The sequence below is a fragment of the Schistocerca piceifrons genome, chromosome 9 (genome assembly GCF_021461385.2).
Source record: "Schistocerca piceifrons isolate TAMUIC-IGC-003096 chromosome 9, iqSchPice1.1, whole genome shotgun sequence".
Lineage (NCBI taxonomy): Eukaryota > Metazoa > Arthropoda > Insecta > Orthoptera > Acrididae > Schistocerca > Schistocerca piceifrons.
This window is the reverse complement of record NC_060146.1, coordinates 99,349,226-99,366,547: the sequence shown is the minus strand read 5'-3', so window position 1 is coordinate 99,366,547 and position 17,322 is coordinate 99,349,226. Positions and strand designations below refer to the sequence as shown.

The 17,322-nt window shown below is 43.0% G+C and overlaps 1 protein-coding gene across 1 annotated transcript in view; it reads left to right on the top strand.

Annotated features, from left to right (window-relative positions):
- LOC124717250 (esterase FE4-like) overlaps nt 1-17,322 on the top strand; it is a 207,730-nt gene that overhangs the window by 25,056 nt on the left and 165,352 nt on the right. Inside the window, exons 3-4 of the mRNA XM_047244051.1 lie at nt 9,050-9,209; nt 16,884-17,069. Of these exons, the coding sequence (XP_047100007.1) occupies nt 9,050-9,209; nt 16,884-17,069 (346 nt within the window). The remainder of the gene's footprint in view (nt 1-9,049; nt 9,210-16,883; nt 17,070-17,322) is intronic.

Here is a 17,322-nt window from a genome sequence, read left to right as displayed (position 1 = left end):
CTTCAGAGACAAACAAAACAGCTACTCAGTTGGGCAGCAGCAAACCAGAGCACAACGTTTCGTTTGTGAGCTGTAACGCGCATATAATAACCAGAAGTGTGTTAATTTTTATTTACTGTGCACATTTTAGTGAGAATTGTTAAATTTGTTGTGTATTTGTGTATCCAGTCATCACGGTTCCATGGAGTTATAACAATGTTGTGTATATTTCCAACGGCTTTAGTATGGATAGGGACTGTGACTGTTGCAGTCCAACGCGAGCTGAATTGGTAACGCTTCAGCCACAACTGCAGTTGGTGCTGGTTTCAGCCGTGCAGGTTGAGGCTGTTGCCAGTGGGCTTCACTATGTGGGGCTAGATGTAAGGAAGCAAAGTACTTCCAGCACGTACACTGAATCCCCCGATTTGTCCACCACTGTGACCCTCCCTGGCTACAGCCCACATTAAGGATAATGCCTCACCGTAGCCAAGTGATCGGTCGTTTCAGGGTGTGGCAACATGTGGCCTCCTCCGGAGAGGGGAGGGGCGATCGAGTGTCCGTCCTGATTCATCTGATGAACAGATTTAGGGCGCTATAAATGTGCTTGACAAAAATCCTGAACCAGATGCCGCCACTCGCCCAGTTCCAGAAAAGCTTGCGAGGTCTGGGCAGTCACAAAGGGTGGGTTCACTGCTAGTTGGGAACTCCAAAGCCAAACATGTAATGGAGCTTCTAAAGGTTATGGTGGTCTGGAAGGAGAACAAATCCAGACTACACTGTGTGTGTGTATCTGGAGGAGTCACTCAAGGCGTGAAACTAATGGTTCCTGATACCATGAAGAACACAGGGTACAGCCAACTGAAGGTGGTGGCTAATGTTGGTACTAAAAATGTGTGTTGCACTGGATTGGGAGAGTTTCTCTCTGGTTTCAGGCGACTAGCTGAAGTGATAAAGATTGTCAATCCTGCTCGCGAGATTAAGGCAGATCTCACCATCTGCAGCATCAACCGGACCGACTGCGGACCTTTCGTGCCGAGCCGGATGGAGAATCTGAAGCAGAGGCTCAGACGGTTCTGTTACCGTGTAGGTTGCAGGTTTCTCGACTTACGCCATAGAGTGGTGAGATTTTCGGTTCCCCATAATAGGTCACGGGTCAAGCATACACGGAAGATGGCTACACGGGTAGTGGGTGTTGTGTTGAATGGACTGGGCGCTTATATTGGGAAGTCTCGGGAAAATGCAGAAAGAGCTTCAGTCTCAAAGGATGCAGGACGAAAGAGCTCGATGAAAGAGCCATACCAAAAGACTGGAAACTTCCACACGTGACACCAATACTCAAGAAAGAAAATAGGAGTAGTCCTATGAGTTACAGACCAATATGACTGACGTCAGTTTGCAGTAGGGTTATGGAACATATACTGTATTCAAATATCAAAAATTACCTTAAAGAAAATGGTCTGTTAGCACATGGTCAGCAAGGATTCAGAAAATACGTGATATGGAGCAACATTCTTCGATTGTTTGCAGATTACGCTGTTATTTACCGTATGGCAAAGTCACCAGAAAGTTAAAACCACATGCCAAAAGATTTAGACTAGATCTATGTATGGTGCGAAAAGCGAGAATTGACTCTAAATCATGAAAAGTGTAATTTCATCCACATGAGTACTAAAATGAATTCACTAAATTCAGGTTACACAATAAATTGCACAGATTTAATTGCTATCAATTCAACTGATTTTCTACATGTTACAACTACGAATAATTTACACTGAAACGAACATATAGGTAATTCTGATTGAAAGCTGAGCCAAGGAATGCATTTTATTGACAGAATTCCTAGAAGCTGCAACAGGTCTGCTAAAGGCGTTGCCTACATCATGCTTCTTCGTCCTCTCCTAGAGTACTGAGGCACAGTGTGAGATCCTCACCAGATAGGATTCATGGAGGACATCGAAACCGTCCTAATGAGTCAGCTCGTTTAGCATTATAGCGAAATGGGGGAGAGAATGTCATGGATATGGTAAATGAGTTGGTATGGCAATCATTAAAACAAAGGCGTTTTCGTTGCGGCGAGATCTTTCCACGAAACATCAATACCAACTTTCACCTCTGAACGTGAAAAATTTTACTGTCGCCAGCCTACATAGGGAGAAATTGTCATCGTAACAAAATAGGAGAAATCAGAGCTCGTGCTGAAATATTTAAATTTCAATTTTTCCACACACTATTAGGAAGTGGAACATAGAAAAATAGTCTACAGATGGTGCGAAGTAAAATTTAGAGAGGAATAAGTTTGTGTAGAGAATGGGGCAAGGCAGAGTTGCAATTTATCAGTTATTACTGTTTCATTCCGATCTTCATTAAATTTTGCTTACTTTACCCTCAGGACAAGAGAAAGACCAGTGTCTGCATACGATTTCGTAATCTGAATTCAAACATACATGTATGTGATACATAAAGGGGAAATATTGTTTCCAAAAAGCTCTATTAGAGTTCTTGGCCAATTTACTTCAAATTTCTACATGATCACCAAATGAACATTTGGGCAGACATAGGCTACGTATTTTTAATAGACACAGTACAAAAATATAAATAAATACATATGTATGTATGTTCCACATCTCAACCTAAACCCATCGGAGCGACTGCAACCAAACTTGGTACGCATATCATTTACTGCCTGGAATGAATCACTGTGGGGGATAACAACCACCCTGCTATCGAAGGGTGTGGGATGAGGGTGAGACATCAACGTGAGAATACCCACGCTTCAGTTATCCTGTTTTTGAGAATGAGAGTACTTAGAGACTTGCAACAAACTGTACACAAAATTTCAAACCTTTACGCACCTTTCTCTCGTTGATGACTCCAGCAAAATGATGATAGGAAAGAAGCTTGTCGTTTATTAAATTTTCACTGTTCATGTTGTGAAACTCCAACATGAAGCGTGGAATTTAAATTTATTAATTCTTTACTACTATATTCATGACACAATTTCCAGACAATATTCAGATACGTCACTGAATATACAAGAAAAATTACATAATTGTGCATCACTTAGTTAAGAATACATGACGTCATAAACCCTAAGATACACTATGTGACCAAAAGTATCCGGACACCCCCAAAAACATACGTTATTCATATCAGGTCCATTATTCTGCCACGTACTGCCACGTACTCCATATCAGCGACCTCAGTAGTCATTAGACATCGTGAGAGAGCTGAATGGGGCGCTCTGCAGAACTCACGTACTTCGATCGTGGTCAGGTGACTGGATGTCACTTGTGTCATACGTCTGTACGCGAGATTTCCCACTCCTACACATCCCTAGGTCCACTGTTTCCAATGTGATAGTGAAGTGGAAACGTGAAGGGATACGTACAGCACAAAAGCGTACAGGCCGACCTCGTCTGTTCACTGACAGAGACCGCCGACAGTTGAAGAGGATCGGAATGTGTAATAGGCAGACATCTATCCACACCATCACACAGGTATTCCAAACTGCATCAGGATCCACTGCAAGTACTGTGAGAGTTAGGCGGGAACTGATGAAACGGATTTCATGGTCGAGCGGCTGCTCATAAGTATTAAGAAAAATGTATCTTTGTAAGATACATAGGTCATGAGATATGACATCATAAACATTGAGCATTTCCCATCACATACCTGCATTCTAGGTTTTTTTATTGAATGCTCTACGAATTTGTTGTGGAGAAAATCCATTCACTTTAAAGATGCGCATGAGGTATGTGAGATCCTCTTGCAAATTATCTTTATCGAATATACGGTGCGCCCTATGCACTAAGATCTTAAGAACACCCATGCTCTGTGAAGGGTGATTGCAGCTATTGGCATGTAGATATAGATTTGTGTGTGTTGGTTTACGATATACGGCATGTCCTAATGTGCCACCTACTTTACGGCGGACGACTACATCCGAAAAGAGCAGGCAGCCGTCTTTTGATATTTCCATAGTAAATTTAATACTAACATGGATAGTCTTGAGACTTACTCTGAGGATGGCCGGACGATATGCGGCCGAAATATCTATGGGAAAAAAATTTATTTGCGCGGCTGCATGCCCGAAATTTAATAGACTAACACGCGCTTTCTTTTGTCTTCCTTTTTTGCATTTGACTGGTGGGACAGATAGTCTTTATTGGTCAAATTTGAATTCTGTTGAATACCTACTTTTTTTTTTTTAACATCGAAAGCTGTACCCAGTAGCCACATCCCTTTCAGAGCTCTGATTGCAGGTTTTCCTTTGAAGATGCTGTAGTTACGAGTATCTGTTACATTTTCTTCCGACAATTCTTAAGTTTCTAGAATATAAATTTTATTTTTCTCTAAAAATACCACCAGTTCTGTTTGTTTACCAGATTTAAGTAAATAGTTTACTTTTAAAGTCCCTAAGAAGAATTTTTTTAAACTTTATTTTGTAAGTGGTGGATTTTTCTTTTTAATTATCACCTAGGGTAGTACACTTTCCGCACTACAACTGTCAAATTGAAAGTTTGGAATTATATTCCAGGATTAGATAGAACTGTTAGTCCGAAATTTGACATTTTATTCGTGTTTTAACCACTGGGCTATTTGGTTCTCTCCATCACTAGGAATTCGAATTCTTATTCCACGTTTGAGATCTTTGGCCAGATTTCACCTGTAGCTTTAGCAATGCCACTTCACTGGGTGCTCCATCCGGACCCACATGGAGGGATATTTTTTTACGAGGTTGTTACTCCCCCCACTACTCCTTCTCTATCACGTGCGGGATTGGGCCCTGAGCCTGTGACCGGCACTTGCCAAGTTGCTACTCCTCGTTATTTTAGTCGTTTTTCGGCTTACCTCCAATCCATATGTTGTACTTGTTAGACTTTTCATTGCATAAAACTTGTCCTGCAATTCTTCTTCACTTTGACTCGGGATACCAGTATAATCAGGGAGACTTATTACTGATATCTTTGCAACTTGAGTTTCAATCTTTTTATCCGTCATGGCTTTTCAACGTATAGATTGAACACTAATAGCGAAAGACTTCAGCTCTGTTTTACACCCTTTTTAATCCGAGTAGTTCGCTCTTGCTCTACGATTCTTACCGTTGCGTCTTGCTTTCTGTAGCTTATATTACAGATCTTGCCTATAGTCTGTACCAATTTTTCTTAGACTTAAGAACTTCCCTCACTATCTTCATTGACGAACGCTTCTTCTGCTCCACGAATTCAATGAACGTATCTCAGTTATTTTTAAGTCCTGCTTCCATTATATCAAATGCAACGTCAGAAGATTTTCTCTGATGCCTTTATCTTTCCTATGACCAAACTGATCGTCATCTGCTCCTCTTTCTTTTCTTCTTCTGTATATAATTCTAGTCAGCAATAGTAATGTAAAGCAAATTGTACATAGTTCTAGCACATATCTGCGCTTCCTGTTTTCGGAATTGGGTTATGATATTTTTCCGAAAGTATCTCCAGTCTTATAGCACCTACAAACCATCTTGAATAGTCGTTTGGTTGCCATTTCTCGCAACGATTTTAGTAGTTTGGAAGGTATACTATCTATGCTTTACGCCTAATTTGATCACAAGTCTTCCAAAGCTTTGTTAAACTCCAAAAGGCGCTTCAGTCTGGAACCGCGTGACCGCTACGGTCGCAGGTTCGAATCCTGCCTCGGGCATGGATGTGTGTGATGTCCTTAGGTTAGTTAGGTTTAAGTAGTTCTAAGTTATAGGGGACTGATGACCACAGATGTTAAGTGCCATAGTGCTCAGAGCCATTTGAACCATTTTTTAAACTCCAAAAAAGGATCCCCTGTGTTCTCTACATATTCTTGTCACATTATCAGGAAGCTTCTTCTCCTCGCAGAGGCCTTCAATGTACTCTCTCCATGCATCAGTTCTACGTTAAGGAGTGTAATTCCTCTTGCACTCTTAAAGTCGTTGCCTTTGCTATTAATTCATCGAAGGTTATTTTAACTTGTATATGCTGTGTCCATCCTTCCGGGGACCATTTCTCTCTCAGTTTCTTAACATTTTTCGGGAACCTTTTCCCTTTAGCTTCCTAGCACTCTCTACTTATTTCATTCCTAAGTGACTCATATTGATGTACCAATTTCTTACACCTAACAGATTTAAGATTCCTTATTTCGTAGATCGATTGAAATATTAATTTGTTATCCACGGTTTCTACGCTGTTTCCTTCTTTGAACCTATATTTGTGTCTCCAACTTCAGCGATTGCCATTTACTCTTAAAATTCACCATATTCTGATCTAAATATATATATATCTGCTCTTGAGTGCACCTTACAATTTACCACCTGGCTCCGCAATCTGTGTGTCATTTTGTGTAATGTTTGGTGTCTGGACGCTTTTCCAAATAACACCTCCTCCTCTTGTGATTTTTGAACAGTGTACTCGCTATTACTGGCTAAAATTTTTTGCAAAACTCATTTAGTCATTCTCCTGTCTTACTCTTACCACCCTATCAATGTCCTCACATGCTTTCTCCACTTTTTGTTCTGCTTCAGAAGTCAGCATATATACTTGGATTACGGTCGTTGGCGCTGGTTCTGTCGATTCTGATGTGACCAGCCCTTTTACTACACTGTTCACTGTATCCTGTTCATGACGAGTCTTACTCCCATCACACCATTTTCTGCTGCTATTGTTATTACCGTACATATATTTGGCAAACCAAAAATTCTCATCCTCTTTCCACTTCAATTCACTGACCCCCACTATATCTAGTTTGAGATTTTTCATTTCTCTTTTCAAATATTCTAGCTTTCCTACCACGATCAGACTTTTCACATTCCACGCTCTGTTTCGTACAAGGTTTGCCTTTCATCGGTTATTCAGTCTTTTTCTCGTGGCACCACGGCAGTGCTGTTGCATTTCGACAGTACAAAGAGCTTCATTGATATCAATGTAATCAGACTGAGATAACCTTTATGTAGAAAATATTATTCGAGACACAAATATGTTTTGTAAAAAATGTATGTTTTCATAATCGTAAATATAATTTTTGTACAACGGGTGGGGAATATAGGGACACAGATTTCCAAACTATAATAGAAAAAATATAACATGATAAATCAAATTTCAATTGACAGTCGCCAAATATCGAAATAATTCCGAAAACTTCCTGTTACAGTATGAGAGATGCAAATATCGAAAAAAGAATATCTGAAAGAGAATACTATCGAAAGCTCTATTTGAAAGAGCTGTTTCGTCACCTACTAATGAAAATATGTCACAAGAATACAGATTCGTTTGGCGGAGTCTATGACAAGGTCGTTGGCAGAACGAGAATGACCCATTACCCCAGAAGCGTTCGGCCACTTTTACAGATAATTTGTGTTCCAAATTGAAGCAGTGGCTGGATCCGAAATGGGGAGTCAGTACGCTTTGATTACTCTCCAAACACGCTAAACCCACATCACGATTTTATTTTATTAGTCTACTGTCGGCTTGGGAAATCTGTGGTAAGGTCTTACGGGACCAAACTGCTGAGGTCATCCGTCCCTGATCATACGCACTACTCAATCTAACTGAAACTAACTTACACTAAGGACAACACACACACCCATGCCCGAGTGAGGACTCGAACCTCCGACGGGGGGAGCCGCGCGGACCGCGACAAGACGCCCCAGGCCGCGCGGCTGCCTCGCGTATTGTCGGCTTGTTTCATATACAGGGTGTTACAAAAAGGTACGGCCAAACTTTCAGGAAACATTCCTCACACACAAAGAAAGAAAATATGTTATGTGGACATGTGTCCGGAAACGCTTACTTTCCATGTTAGAGCTCATTTTATTACTTCTCTTCAAATCACATTAATCATGGAATGGAAACACACAGCAACAGAACGTACCAGCGTGACTTTAAATACTTTGTTACAGGAAATGTTCAAAATGTCCTCCGTTAGCGAGGATACACGCATCCACCCTCCGTCGCATGGAATCCCTGATGCGCTGATACAGCCCTGGAGAATGGCGTATTGTATCACAGCCGTCCACAATACGAGCACGAAGAGTCTCTACATTTGGTACCGGGGTTGCGTAGACAAGAGCTTTCGAATGCCCCCATAAATGAAAGTCAAGAGGGTTGAGGTCAGGAGAGCGTGGAGGCCGCTCTATCAATCCATCGGTCACCGAATCTGTTGTTGAGAAGCGTACGAACACTTCGACTGAAATGTGCAGGAGCTCCATCGTGCATGAACCACATGTTGTGTCGTACTTGTAAAGGCACATGTTCTAGCAGCACAGGTAGAGTATCCCGTATGAAATAATGATAACGTGCTCCATTGAGCGTAGATGGAAGGACATGGGGCCCAATCAAGACATCACCAACAATGCCAGCCCAAACGTTCACAGAAAATCTGTGTTGATGACGTGATTGCACAATTGCGTGCGGATTCTCGTCAATTGTGCCAACTGGCGGTGAATCGAGGAAGTACAGTACATACTGACGAAACTAAAATGAGCTCTAACATGGAAATTAAGCGTTTCCGGACACATGTCCACATAACATATTTTCTTTATTTGTGTGTGAGGAATGTTTCCTGAAAATTTCGCCATACCTTTTTTGTAACACCCTGTATTTAATAGATGGAAGTGCCCCTATACTTTGCAACAGGGTGTTATTCAAATATATTTTAGCGTGTCTAATATGGATGGGACGGTCGTAGATGGATGTGTGGAAAACTGGTGGATTGAAACGCTAGATTTTGAAGTACGGGAGATTGCACCAGGCTGAATTGGAGGGCTGATAGACCTGGAAGGAAGGTGGTGCGTTGCCATTCTGGAAACATTTTGCTGTGCTCAGGAGGTTGAGGTACATCTGATGGGTGAAATTCTGTACTTGTGTGTTATTAAACATGTTCTTCCTAGTCACAGCACAAAGCTCACACTTGCTTGAGCAGTATGCTCAAAGCCATAGAGTCTCTCTTCAGGCGTACTTCCACTTTGGCAATATTCGACAGGAATCATTTAGAAGAGTCTATAATAGACTGTTGTGCTTTACTAAGGTGAAATGTGACTTGCACTGAGAGATGGTTTGTCCCCCAGCTGCCGTCAGAGGGTTCTGGCAGTCTGCTGCCGGTGATGTTCATGGTCCACGGTGGAGGGCTCGCCCTACTGTCGGGCAACGAGTTCTTCGCTCGTCCAGACTTCCTCATAGAGAAGGGCGTCGTCTACGTGTCCTTCAACTACCGCCTCGGAGTGCTGGGTGAGTATATGAAAAAGTGTCAGCCAGCTCATTCGCACTAATGGGTATTCGGGACAGTTCTAAGAATTTAGAATATGCGTTCACAGGTACATCCGCTAATCACTGTGAAGACCGTGGAGGATGGGACTCTTTTATTCCAGATAGTTTTCTTCCGGTTGAAATAGTTCAAATGGCTCTGAGCACTATGGCACTTAACTTCTAAGGTCATCAGTCCCCTAGAACATAGAACTACTTAAACGTAACTAACGTAAGGACATCACACACATCCATGCCCGAGGCAGGATTCGAACCTGCGACCGTAGCGGTCGCGCGATTCCAGACTGTAGCGCCTAGAACCGCTCGGCCATCTCGGCCGGCTTTTCTTCCGGTTACAGTCAAGAAAACGTGGCAGCTGCGCAGATTCGCACGTCATTCCAAGCGCTGGGTGAGTCCTCCCTCTGTTCCAGACACGTGGCCGCCTTAGGCTGCTGTCGCCCGAGGAGATAAGCACTTTGTCAGCCAGAAACGGCCGTCTCTCCTGCATATGTGCTGATTTTCTCACTTCGTACTCTAGTCAGAGACCATTTATTTCGTCGAATTGTCAGTCATATTGGCATAGTATGGTAATACACTGTCTCGTCATATTAATGTAACAACACCTCAAAAGCAAATACACTATGTGATCACAAACATCCGGACACCCCAAAAAACATACTTTTTCATATTAGGTGCACCTACTGCCAGGTACTCCACATCAGCGGCCTAAGTAGATATTAGACATAGTGAGACAGCAGAATGGGGCGCTCCGCGGAACTCACAGGCTTCGAACGTGGTCAGGTGATTGGTTGTCACTTGTGTCATACGTCTGTACGCGAGAGTTCCACGCTCCTAAACATCCCTAGGTCCATTGTTTGCAATGTGACAGTGATGTGGAAACGTGTAGGGACACGCACAGCACTAAAGCTTACAGCTTGACCTCGTCTGACACAGACCTCCGACTGTTGAAGAGGGTCGTTGTATAATAATCTATCCAGACCATCACACATTAATTCCAAAATGCATCAGGATCCACTGCAAGTACTATGACAGTTAGGCGGGAGGTGAGAAAACGGGTTTCATGGTAGAGCGGCTGCTCATAAGCCACACATCACGCCGGTAAATGCCAAACGACGCCTCACTTGGTGTAAGGAGCGTAAACATTGCACCATTGGACAGTGGAAAAACGTTGTGTGGAGTGACGAATCACGGTAAATAATGTGACGATGCGATAGCAGAGTCTGAGTATGATGAATGCCTGGTGAACGTCATCTGCCAGCGTGTGTAGTGCCAATACTGCAGTAAACTTCGGAGGCGGTGGTGTTATGGTGTGCTCGTGTTTTTGATGCAGAGGGCATGCACCCCTTGTTGTTTTGCGTGGCACTATCACAGCACAGGCCTACATTAATGTTTTAAGAACCTTCTTGCTTCCCACTATTGAAGAGCAATTCGGGGATGGCGATTGCATCTTTCAACGCGATCGAGCACCTGTTCATAATGCACAGACTGTGTTGGAGTGGTCACACGACAGTAACATCCCTGTAATGGACTGGCCTGCACGGAGTCCTGAACTGAATCCTTTAGAACACCTTTGGGATGTATTAGAACGCCGACGTCGTTCCGACATCGATACCTCTCCTCAGTGCAGCACTCCGTGAAGAACGGGCTGCCATTTCCCAAGAAATCTTATAGCACCTGATTGAACGTATGCCTGCGAGAGTGGAAGCTGTCATCAAGGTTAAGGGTGGGCCAACACCATCTTGAATTCCAGCTTACCGACGGAGGGCGCCAGGAACTTGTAAGTCATTTTCAGCCAGGTGTCCGGATACTTTTGATCACATAATGTAGCTGCACAGCGTGTAGCAAGAGAGGATGAGGATCTGGAAGGTACTCACAGGCATGAGGAGCCATGACGACTCCAGTATCGTGGCCACATGTGTTAGGTTTGACTGTTGAGGGTCTAGGGCGCGAACAGCTCGATCGATGCGGTCTCAGAGATTCTCGATTGGATTTAAATTTGGGGAATCTGGCCGTCAGGAGAGTACAGTAAAGTCATATTGGTGGTCTTTGAACCACACACGTACTTTACAAGCTCTGCGACACAGTGTATTGTCATGCTGGTGGACGCCATCGTGCAGAGGGAAAGAAACTGCGTGCAGGGGTGGATATGGTCCCCAAGGAATGATGCATATCTGTATTGATCCACTGTGCTTCCAGAATGACCGTATCACCCAGAGAATTCCACGAAAATATTCCCGACATCATAATGCTCCCTCTCCCGACATGGAAGCTTCCGACGACGTCGTACATCGCCAACGGTCATCCGTCTGATGATGCATAAAGAGCCCTCCTGTCGTAACTCAGTGGGCATTCAGTTGTGGTACTGGTGTGCAATTTCCAGCCTTCGTCTGCGATTAACAATAAGCTTGCGTGTATCAACCGGGCGCCTGATATGGAGCATTGTGCTGCCTCCTACTGCCAGGTACTCCACATCAGCTAACCTCAGTAGTTATTAGGCATCGTGAGAGAGCAGAATGGGTCGCTCCGCAGAACTCACGGACTTCGAAAGTGGTCAGAAAAGAGAACCATCAGTATGAATATCAAGAGCTCAGATGGAAAACCAGTTCTAAGCAAGGAAGGGAAAGCAGAAAGGTGGAAGGAATATAGAGGGTCTATACTAGGGCGGTGTACTTGAGGACAATATTATGGAAATGGAAGAGGACGTAGATGAAGATGAAATGGGAGATGTGATTTGCGTGAAGAGTTTGACAGAACACTGAAAGACCTAAATCGAAACAAGGGCCAGGGAGTAGACAATATTCCGTTAGAACCACTGATAGCATTGGGAGAGCCAGCCGTGACAAAACTCTTCCATCTGGTAAGCAAGATGAATGAGACACGCCAAATACCTTCAGACTTCAAGAGGACTATAATAATTCCAATCCCAAAGAAATCACATGTTGACAGGTGTGGAAATTACCGAACTATCAGTTGAAAAAGTCACAGCTGCAAAATACTAACACGAATTCTTTACAGACGAATAGAAAAACTAGTAGAAGCCGACCTCGTGGAAGATCAGTTTGGATTCCGTAGAAATAGTGGCTCACGTGAGGCAGTACTGACCCTACGACTTATCTTAGAAGATAGATTAAGGAAAGGCAAACTTACATTTCTAGCACCTGTAGACTTAGAGAAAGCTTTTGACAATCTTGACTGGAATACTCTCTTTCAACGAAGGTGGCAGGGAGCGAAAGGCTATTTACAATTTGTACAGAAACCAGATGGCAGTCGTGCGAGTCGAGTGGCGTGAAGGAGAAGCAGTGGTTGGGAAGGGAGTGGAGACAGGATTGTAGCCCATTCCCGATGTTATTCAATCTGTATACTGAACAAGCAGTAAAGGAGTAGGAATTAAGATTCATGGAAAAGAAATAAAAACTTTGAAGTTTGCGGATGACATTGTAATTCTGTCAGAGACAGCAAAGGGCCTGGAAGAGCAGTTGAACTGAATGGACAGTGTCTTGAAAGGAGGATATAAGATGAACATCAACAAAAGCAAAACGAAGATAATTGAATGCTGTCGAATTAAATCAGGTGATGCGCTGGGACTTATATTAGGAAATGAGAAAGTAGTAGATGAGTTTCGTTCGCTATTTGGAGACCAAAATAACTGATCATGATTGAAGTAGACAGGATATAAAATGTAGACTGGTAATGGCAAGGAAAGCGTTTCTGAAGGAGAAAAATTTGTTAACATCGAGTGCAGATTTAAGGGTCTGGAAATCTTTTCTGAAAGTATTTGTATGCAGTTTAGTCCTGGATGGAAGTGAAACGTGGACGATAAATAGTTTAGACAAGAAGAGAATAGAAGCTTTCGAAATGTGGTGCTACAGAAGAATGCTGAAGATTAGATGGGTAGATCACATAACTAATGGGGAGATACTGAATAGAATTGGAGAGAAGAGTAATTTGTGGCAGAACTCGACTAGGAGAAGGGATTGATTGGTAGGACACATTATAAGCCGTCAAGGAATCACTAATTTAGTATTGAAGGGCACCGTGAAGGGTAAGAATCGTAGAGGGATGCCAAGAGAAAGAATACACTAAGCAGATTCAAAAGGATGTAGGTTGCAGTAGGTACTTGGAGATGAAGAAGCTTGCACAGTATAGAGTAGCTTGGAGAGCTGCATCAAACCAGTATCTGGACCGAAGACCACATCTACAACAACAAGTCAGAATGTTTTTGTATATTATTTCTGATTATTGCAGTCTGGTAATTTAAAATGTGGCAGCCAGCCCCCAACGTTTCAATCAAGGTATCTGGTTGCTTGAAGTTTGCGACACTGTGCATGCGCGGCTTTCCGCGTGGATCTCGTTACAGATAGCGGTTCGTTGGCACCCGCAACAGCAACGCTTCCTACCCAGGCTGTCTACATCGGAGGTAAAGAGTGGCACTACTGACAACTCTTTGAAATCCGGGAGTAAACTACAGGGTGCAAACGGCTATTTACAACTTGTAAAAAGACCAGACGACACTTATAAAAGTGGACGGGTGCGAAAAGGAAGCAGTGGTTGAAAGGGATGTGACACGCTGTTGTAGTCTACCGCCGATGTTATTCAATCTGAACATTGTGAGACCTTAACTTTTCCCGGCGAATCGAATGTTCAAATAACTTACGAGTTTACTGCCGGGTGACGTCGTCGAACACCGCCGATATTTCGACAGGAGCACACCCTACCATTCTCAAGGCACACATGCAAGGAAAAAAAGTGTGCAAGCAAATTTAATACTTCGGTTCATAGAGGAGAGACAAGGAAGACACCACACACAGAACATGTGTCAACATAACCAAAGATAACCAACATCAAAAATATCTATGGTTACTATTAATCAACAGGCGAGGTAGCACTAATTCTGTCCCTCTGTTATTTGATGAGAGACAGAGCCGGATTCCAAGCAGCATTTAAACAAAATCCACCATCTCTGTTAATTAGGTTGCTTGATAGTCTGATTTCAACAGCTTCCTTAATAACACTGTCCCAATAACTTGACGTGCAAGCCACAATCTCCGTGTTGTTGTATTCCATAGGATGACCGGTGTCGAGGCAATATATTGGTCAGACAATCAGGACTGTGGAAGACCGGTGTATTGAACAGAAGCGTCACACACGCTTACAACAGCCGAGCAAATCCCCTATTGCAGAGCATTGCCTCGACACCGGTTATCCTATGCAATACAACAACAACGAGATTCTGGTTTGCACGTCAAGTTATTGGGATAGTGTTATTAAGGAAGCTGTTGAAAGCACACTATCAAGCAACCTTATTAACAGAGATGGTGGATTTTGTTTAAATGCTGCTTGGAATCCGGCTCTGTCTCTCATCAAAAAACAGAGGGACAGAATTAAGGCTACCTCACCTGTTGGTTAATAGTAACCATCGATATTTCTGATGTTGGTTATCTTTGGTTATGTTGACACTTGTTCTGTGTGTGGTGTTTTCCTTGTCTCTCCTCTATGAACCGAGGTATTAAATTTGCTTGCACACTTTTTCTTCTTTGCATTTGTGCCTTGAGAATGGCAGGGTGTGCTCCTGTCGAAATATCGGCGGTGTTCGACGACGTCACCCGGCAGCAAACCCGTAAGTTATTTGAATTTGAACATTGAACAAGCAGTAAAGGAGGCAAAAGAAAAATTTGGATTAGGAATTAAATTATGAGAACAAGAAGTAAAAACTATGAGGATTCACGACGGTGTAATTCTGTCAGGGATAGAAAGGACATGGAAGATGAGGATGTAAGACGAACTTCAACAAAAGTAAAACAAGGAAAATGGATTGTAGTCGAATTAAATGAGGTGATCCTGAGGCAACTATATTAGGAGACGAGACACTTAAAGAAGTGGATGAGTTTTGTCATTTAGCCAGCAAAATAACTGATGATGGCCCATATGGAGAGGATATAAAACGTAGATTTACAATGCCAAGAAAAGCGTTTCGGAAAAGAAGATATTTGTTGACATTAGTTATTAATTTAAGTGTTAGGAAGTCTTCTCACGAAGTATTTGTATGGAATGTAATTATGTATAGAAGTGGAACATGGACGATAAACAGTTTAGACAAGAAGAGAATAGAAGGTTTTGAAATATGGTGTTACAGAAGAATGCTGAAAATTAGGTGAATAGATCACGTAACTAATGAGGAGGTATTGAATATAATTTGGGGGGAAAGAAATTTGTGGCACAACCAGACTAGAAGAATGGATTGGTTGATGGTTGATAGGACACATTCTTAGACATCAAGGGATCACCAATATAGTATTGGAAGGTAGTCTGGCGGAAGGTGGGGGGGTGGGGGGGTGGGGGGTGGGGGGGGGGGGTTGGGACGGAGGACTGTAGAAGAGAGAAGAGTAGAAGAGGACCAAGAGATGAATACAGTAAGCACATTCAGAAGGATGGATGTAAGTCGCAGTAGTTATATAAGGATGAAGAGGCCCGCACAGGCCATTGTAGTATGAAGAGCTGCATCGAACCTGTCTACTGACTGAACTCCACAACAACAAGATATACACACATCAGACATGTATTACAGGCTTCTGAGAGTGCCTTGTAAAGAAAATGAAGCTAAACATGCGAGAACAAAAAACAAACAACGTTTTATTTAGTTGCGTAGACAGACCACATCTCCAAGAAGGTAATACTAGTAATTCCATATTCAGTACTTCGCTAGCCAGAGTGAAAATCGCAGTGACTACGGCGAATGAGGTTTTTTGGGGGTTGCAGTTTTTGTCTAAAAGACGCTTATTGTAATCACAAGTGCCAGCCGCGGTGGTCTAGCGGTTCTAGGCGCTCAGTCCGGAACCACTCGACTGCTACAGTCGCAGGTTCGACTCCTGCCTCGGGCATGGATGTGTGTGATGTCCTTAGGTTAGTTAGGTTTAAGTTGTTCTAGGGGACTAATGACCACAGATGTTAAGTCCCATAGTGCTCAGAGCCATTTGAACCATTTTTTGTAATAGCAAGTAATACTAGATATTTAATGAATATTAACTAACCACATCCTAGATCCCATTAAAATGAACCATTCATCACACTGTTTTAGAAGATGGTAACGCAGGAATTGGGTGGGTACTAGGCACAGAATCACAACTTTTACTGCTCCCTATTGTTTCTCTATGGGAGTTCCGATCCTCCAACCGAATACTTTCCAATTGCCTTTAATTAAATTTGCAAGCGCTAACAATCACCGAAAAGTGGCAAGAAGGGTGGAAGCTTACACTGAGTATTCTGAGCATCAGACACAGGTAGCTACTATTTATCTGTACATGCTCACTTGCCATATTGAGGGGCAGTGTAATTTGGGAGTGCTTTGTGGTGACTGAATCTGTTTCCTCAGAGCAGCCTCAGACCTCTACACTGTTAGTGAGCCTTGATCGCGAGATACAGCTGTGTTGTATACCTTAGATGAAAATATGTGCTAGTTCCTCATTACAGTACTGCAATACAATAAGAAGATAAATGAAATTAAACATTTTCACGACATAGCGTGCTACCACATCCACACTCTTCTTTCATCATGTTTAAAACAATGGCTATGGCGTTAGTAGCTGTACCGGTGTACGAGGTTGTAAACAGCTGTGATGATTGCTGCGTGTTGTGCTGCAGGCTTCCTGAGCACGGGGGACCGTGTGGTGCCGGGGAACATGGGCTTCAAGGACCAGGTGATGGCTCTGCGCTGGGTCAAGGACAACATCGCCAGCTTCGGCGGGGACCCCGACAACGTCACCATCTTCGGCGGGAGCGCAGGGGCTTGGTCCTGCCACGCCCTCGTCCTGTCTCCATTGGCCAAGGGTATGTACGTAACTACACTTCATAAAAAAACAGAACACCTTGAACGACTAGAGATAGGACGCTCTTATTCACCAGACATGTACATTAGTATCTTCTGCAGAAATGATTAGCATTTAAACCACGTTGGACCGCGGGTACAAGGTCAAAAATGATATCGCGGCGCGACACCACCTACTGTTAAAACTCTTGTTGTCGCTATAAACCAAATGGATCAGTATGACTTGAGCAGACATGCAGGATGCCTCCCAGACGT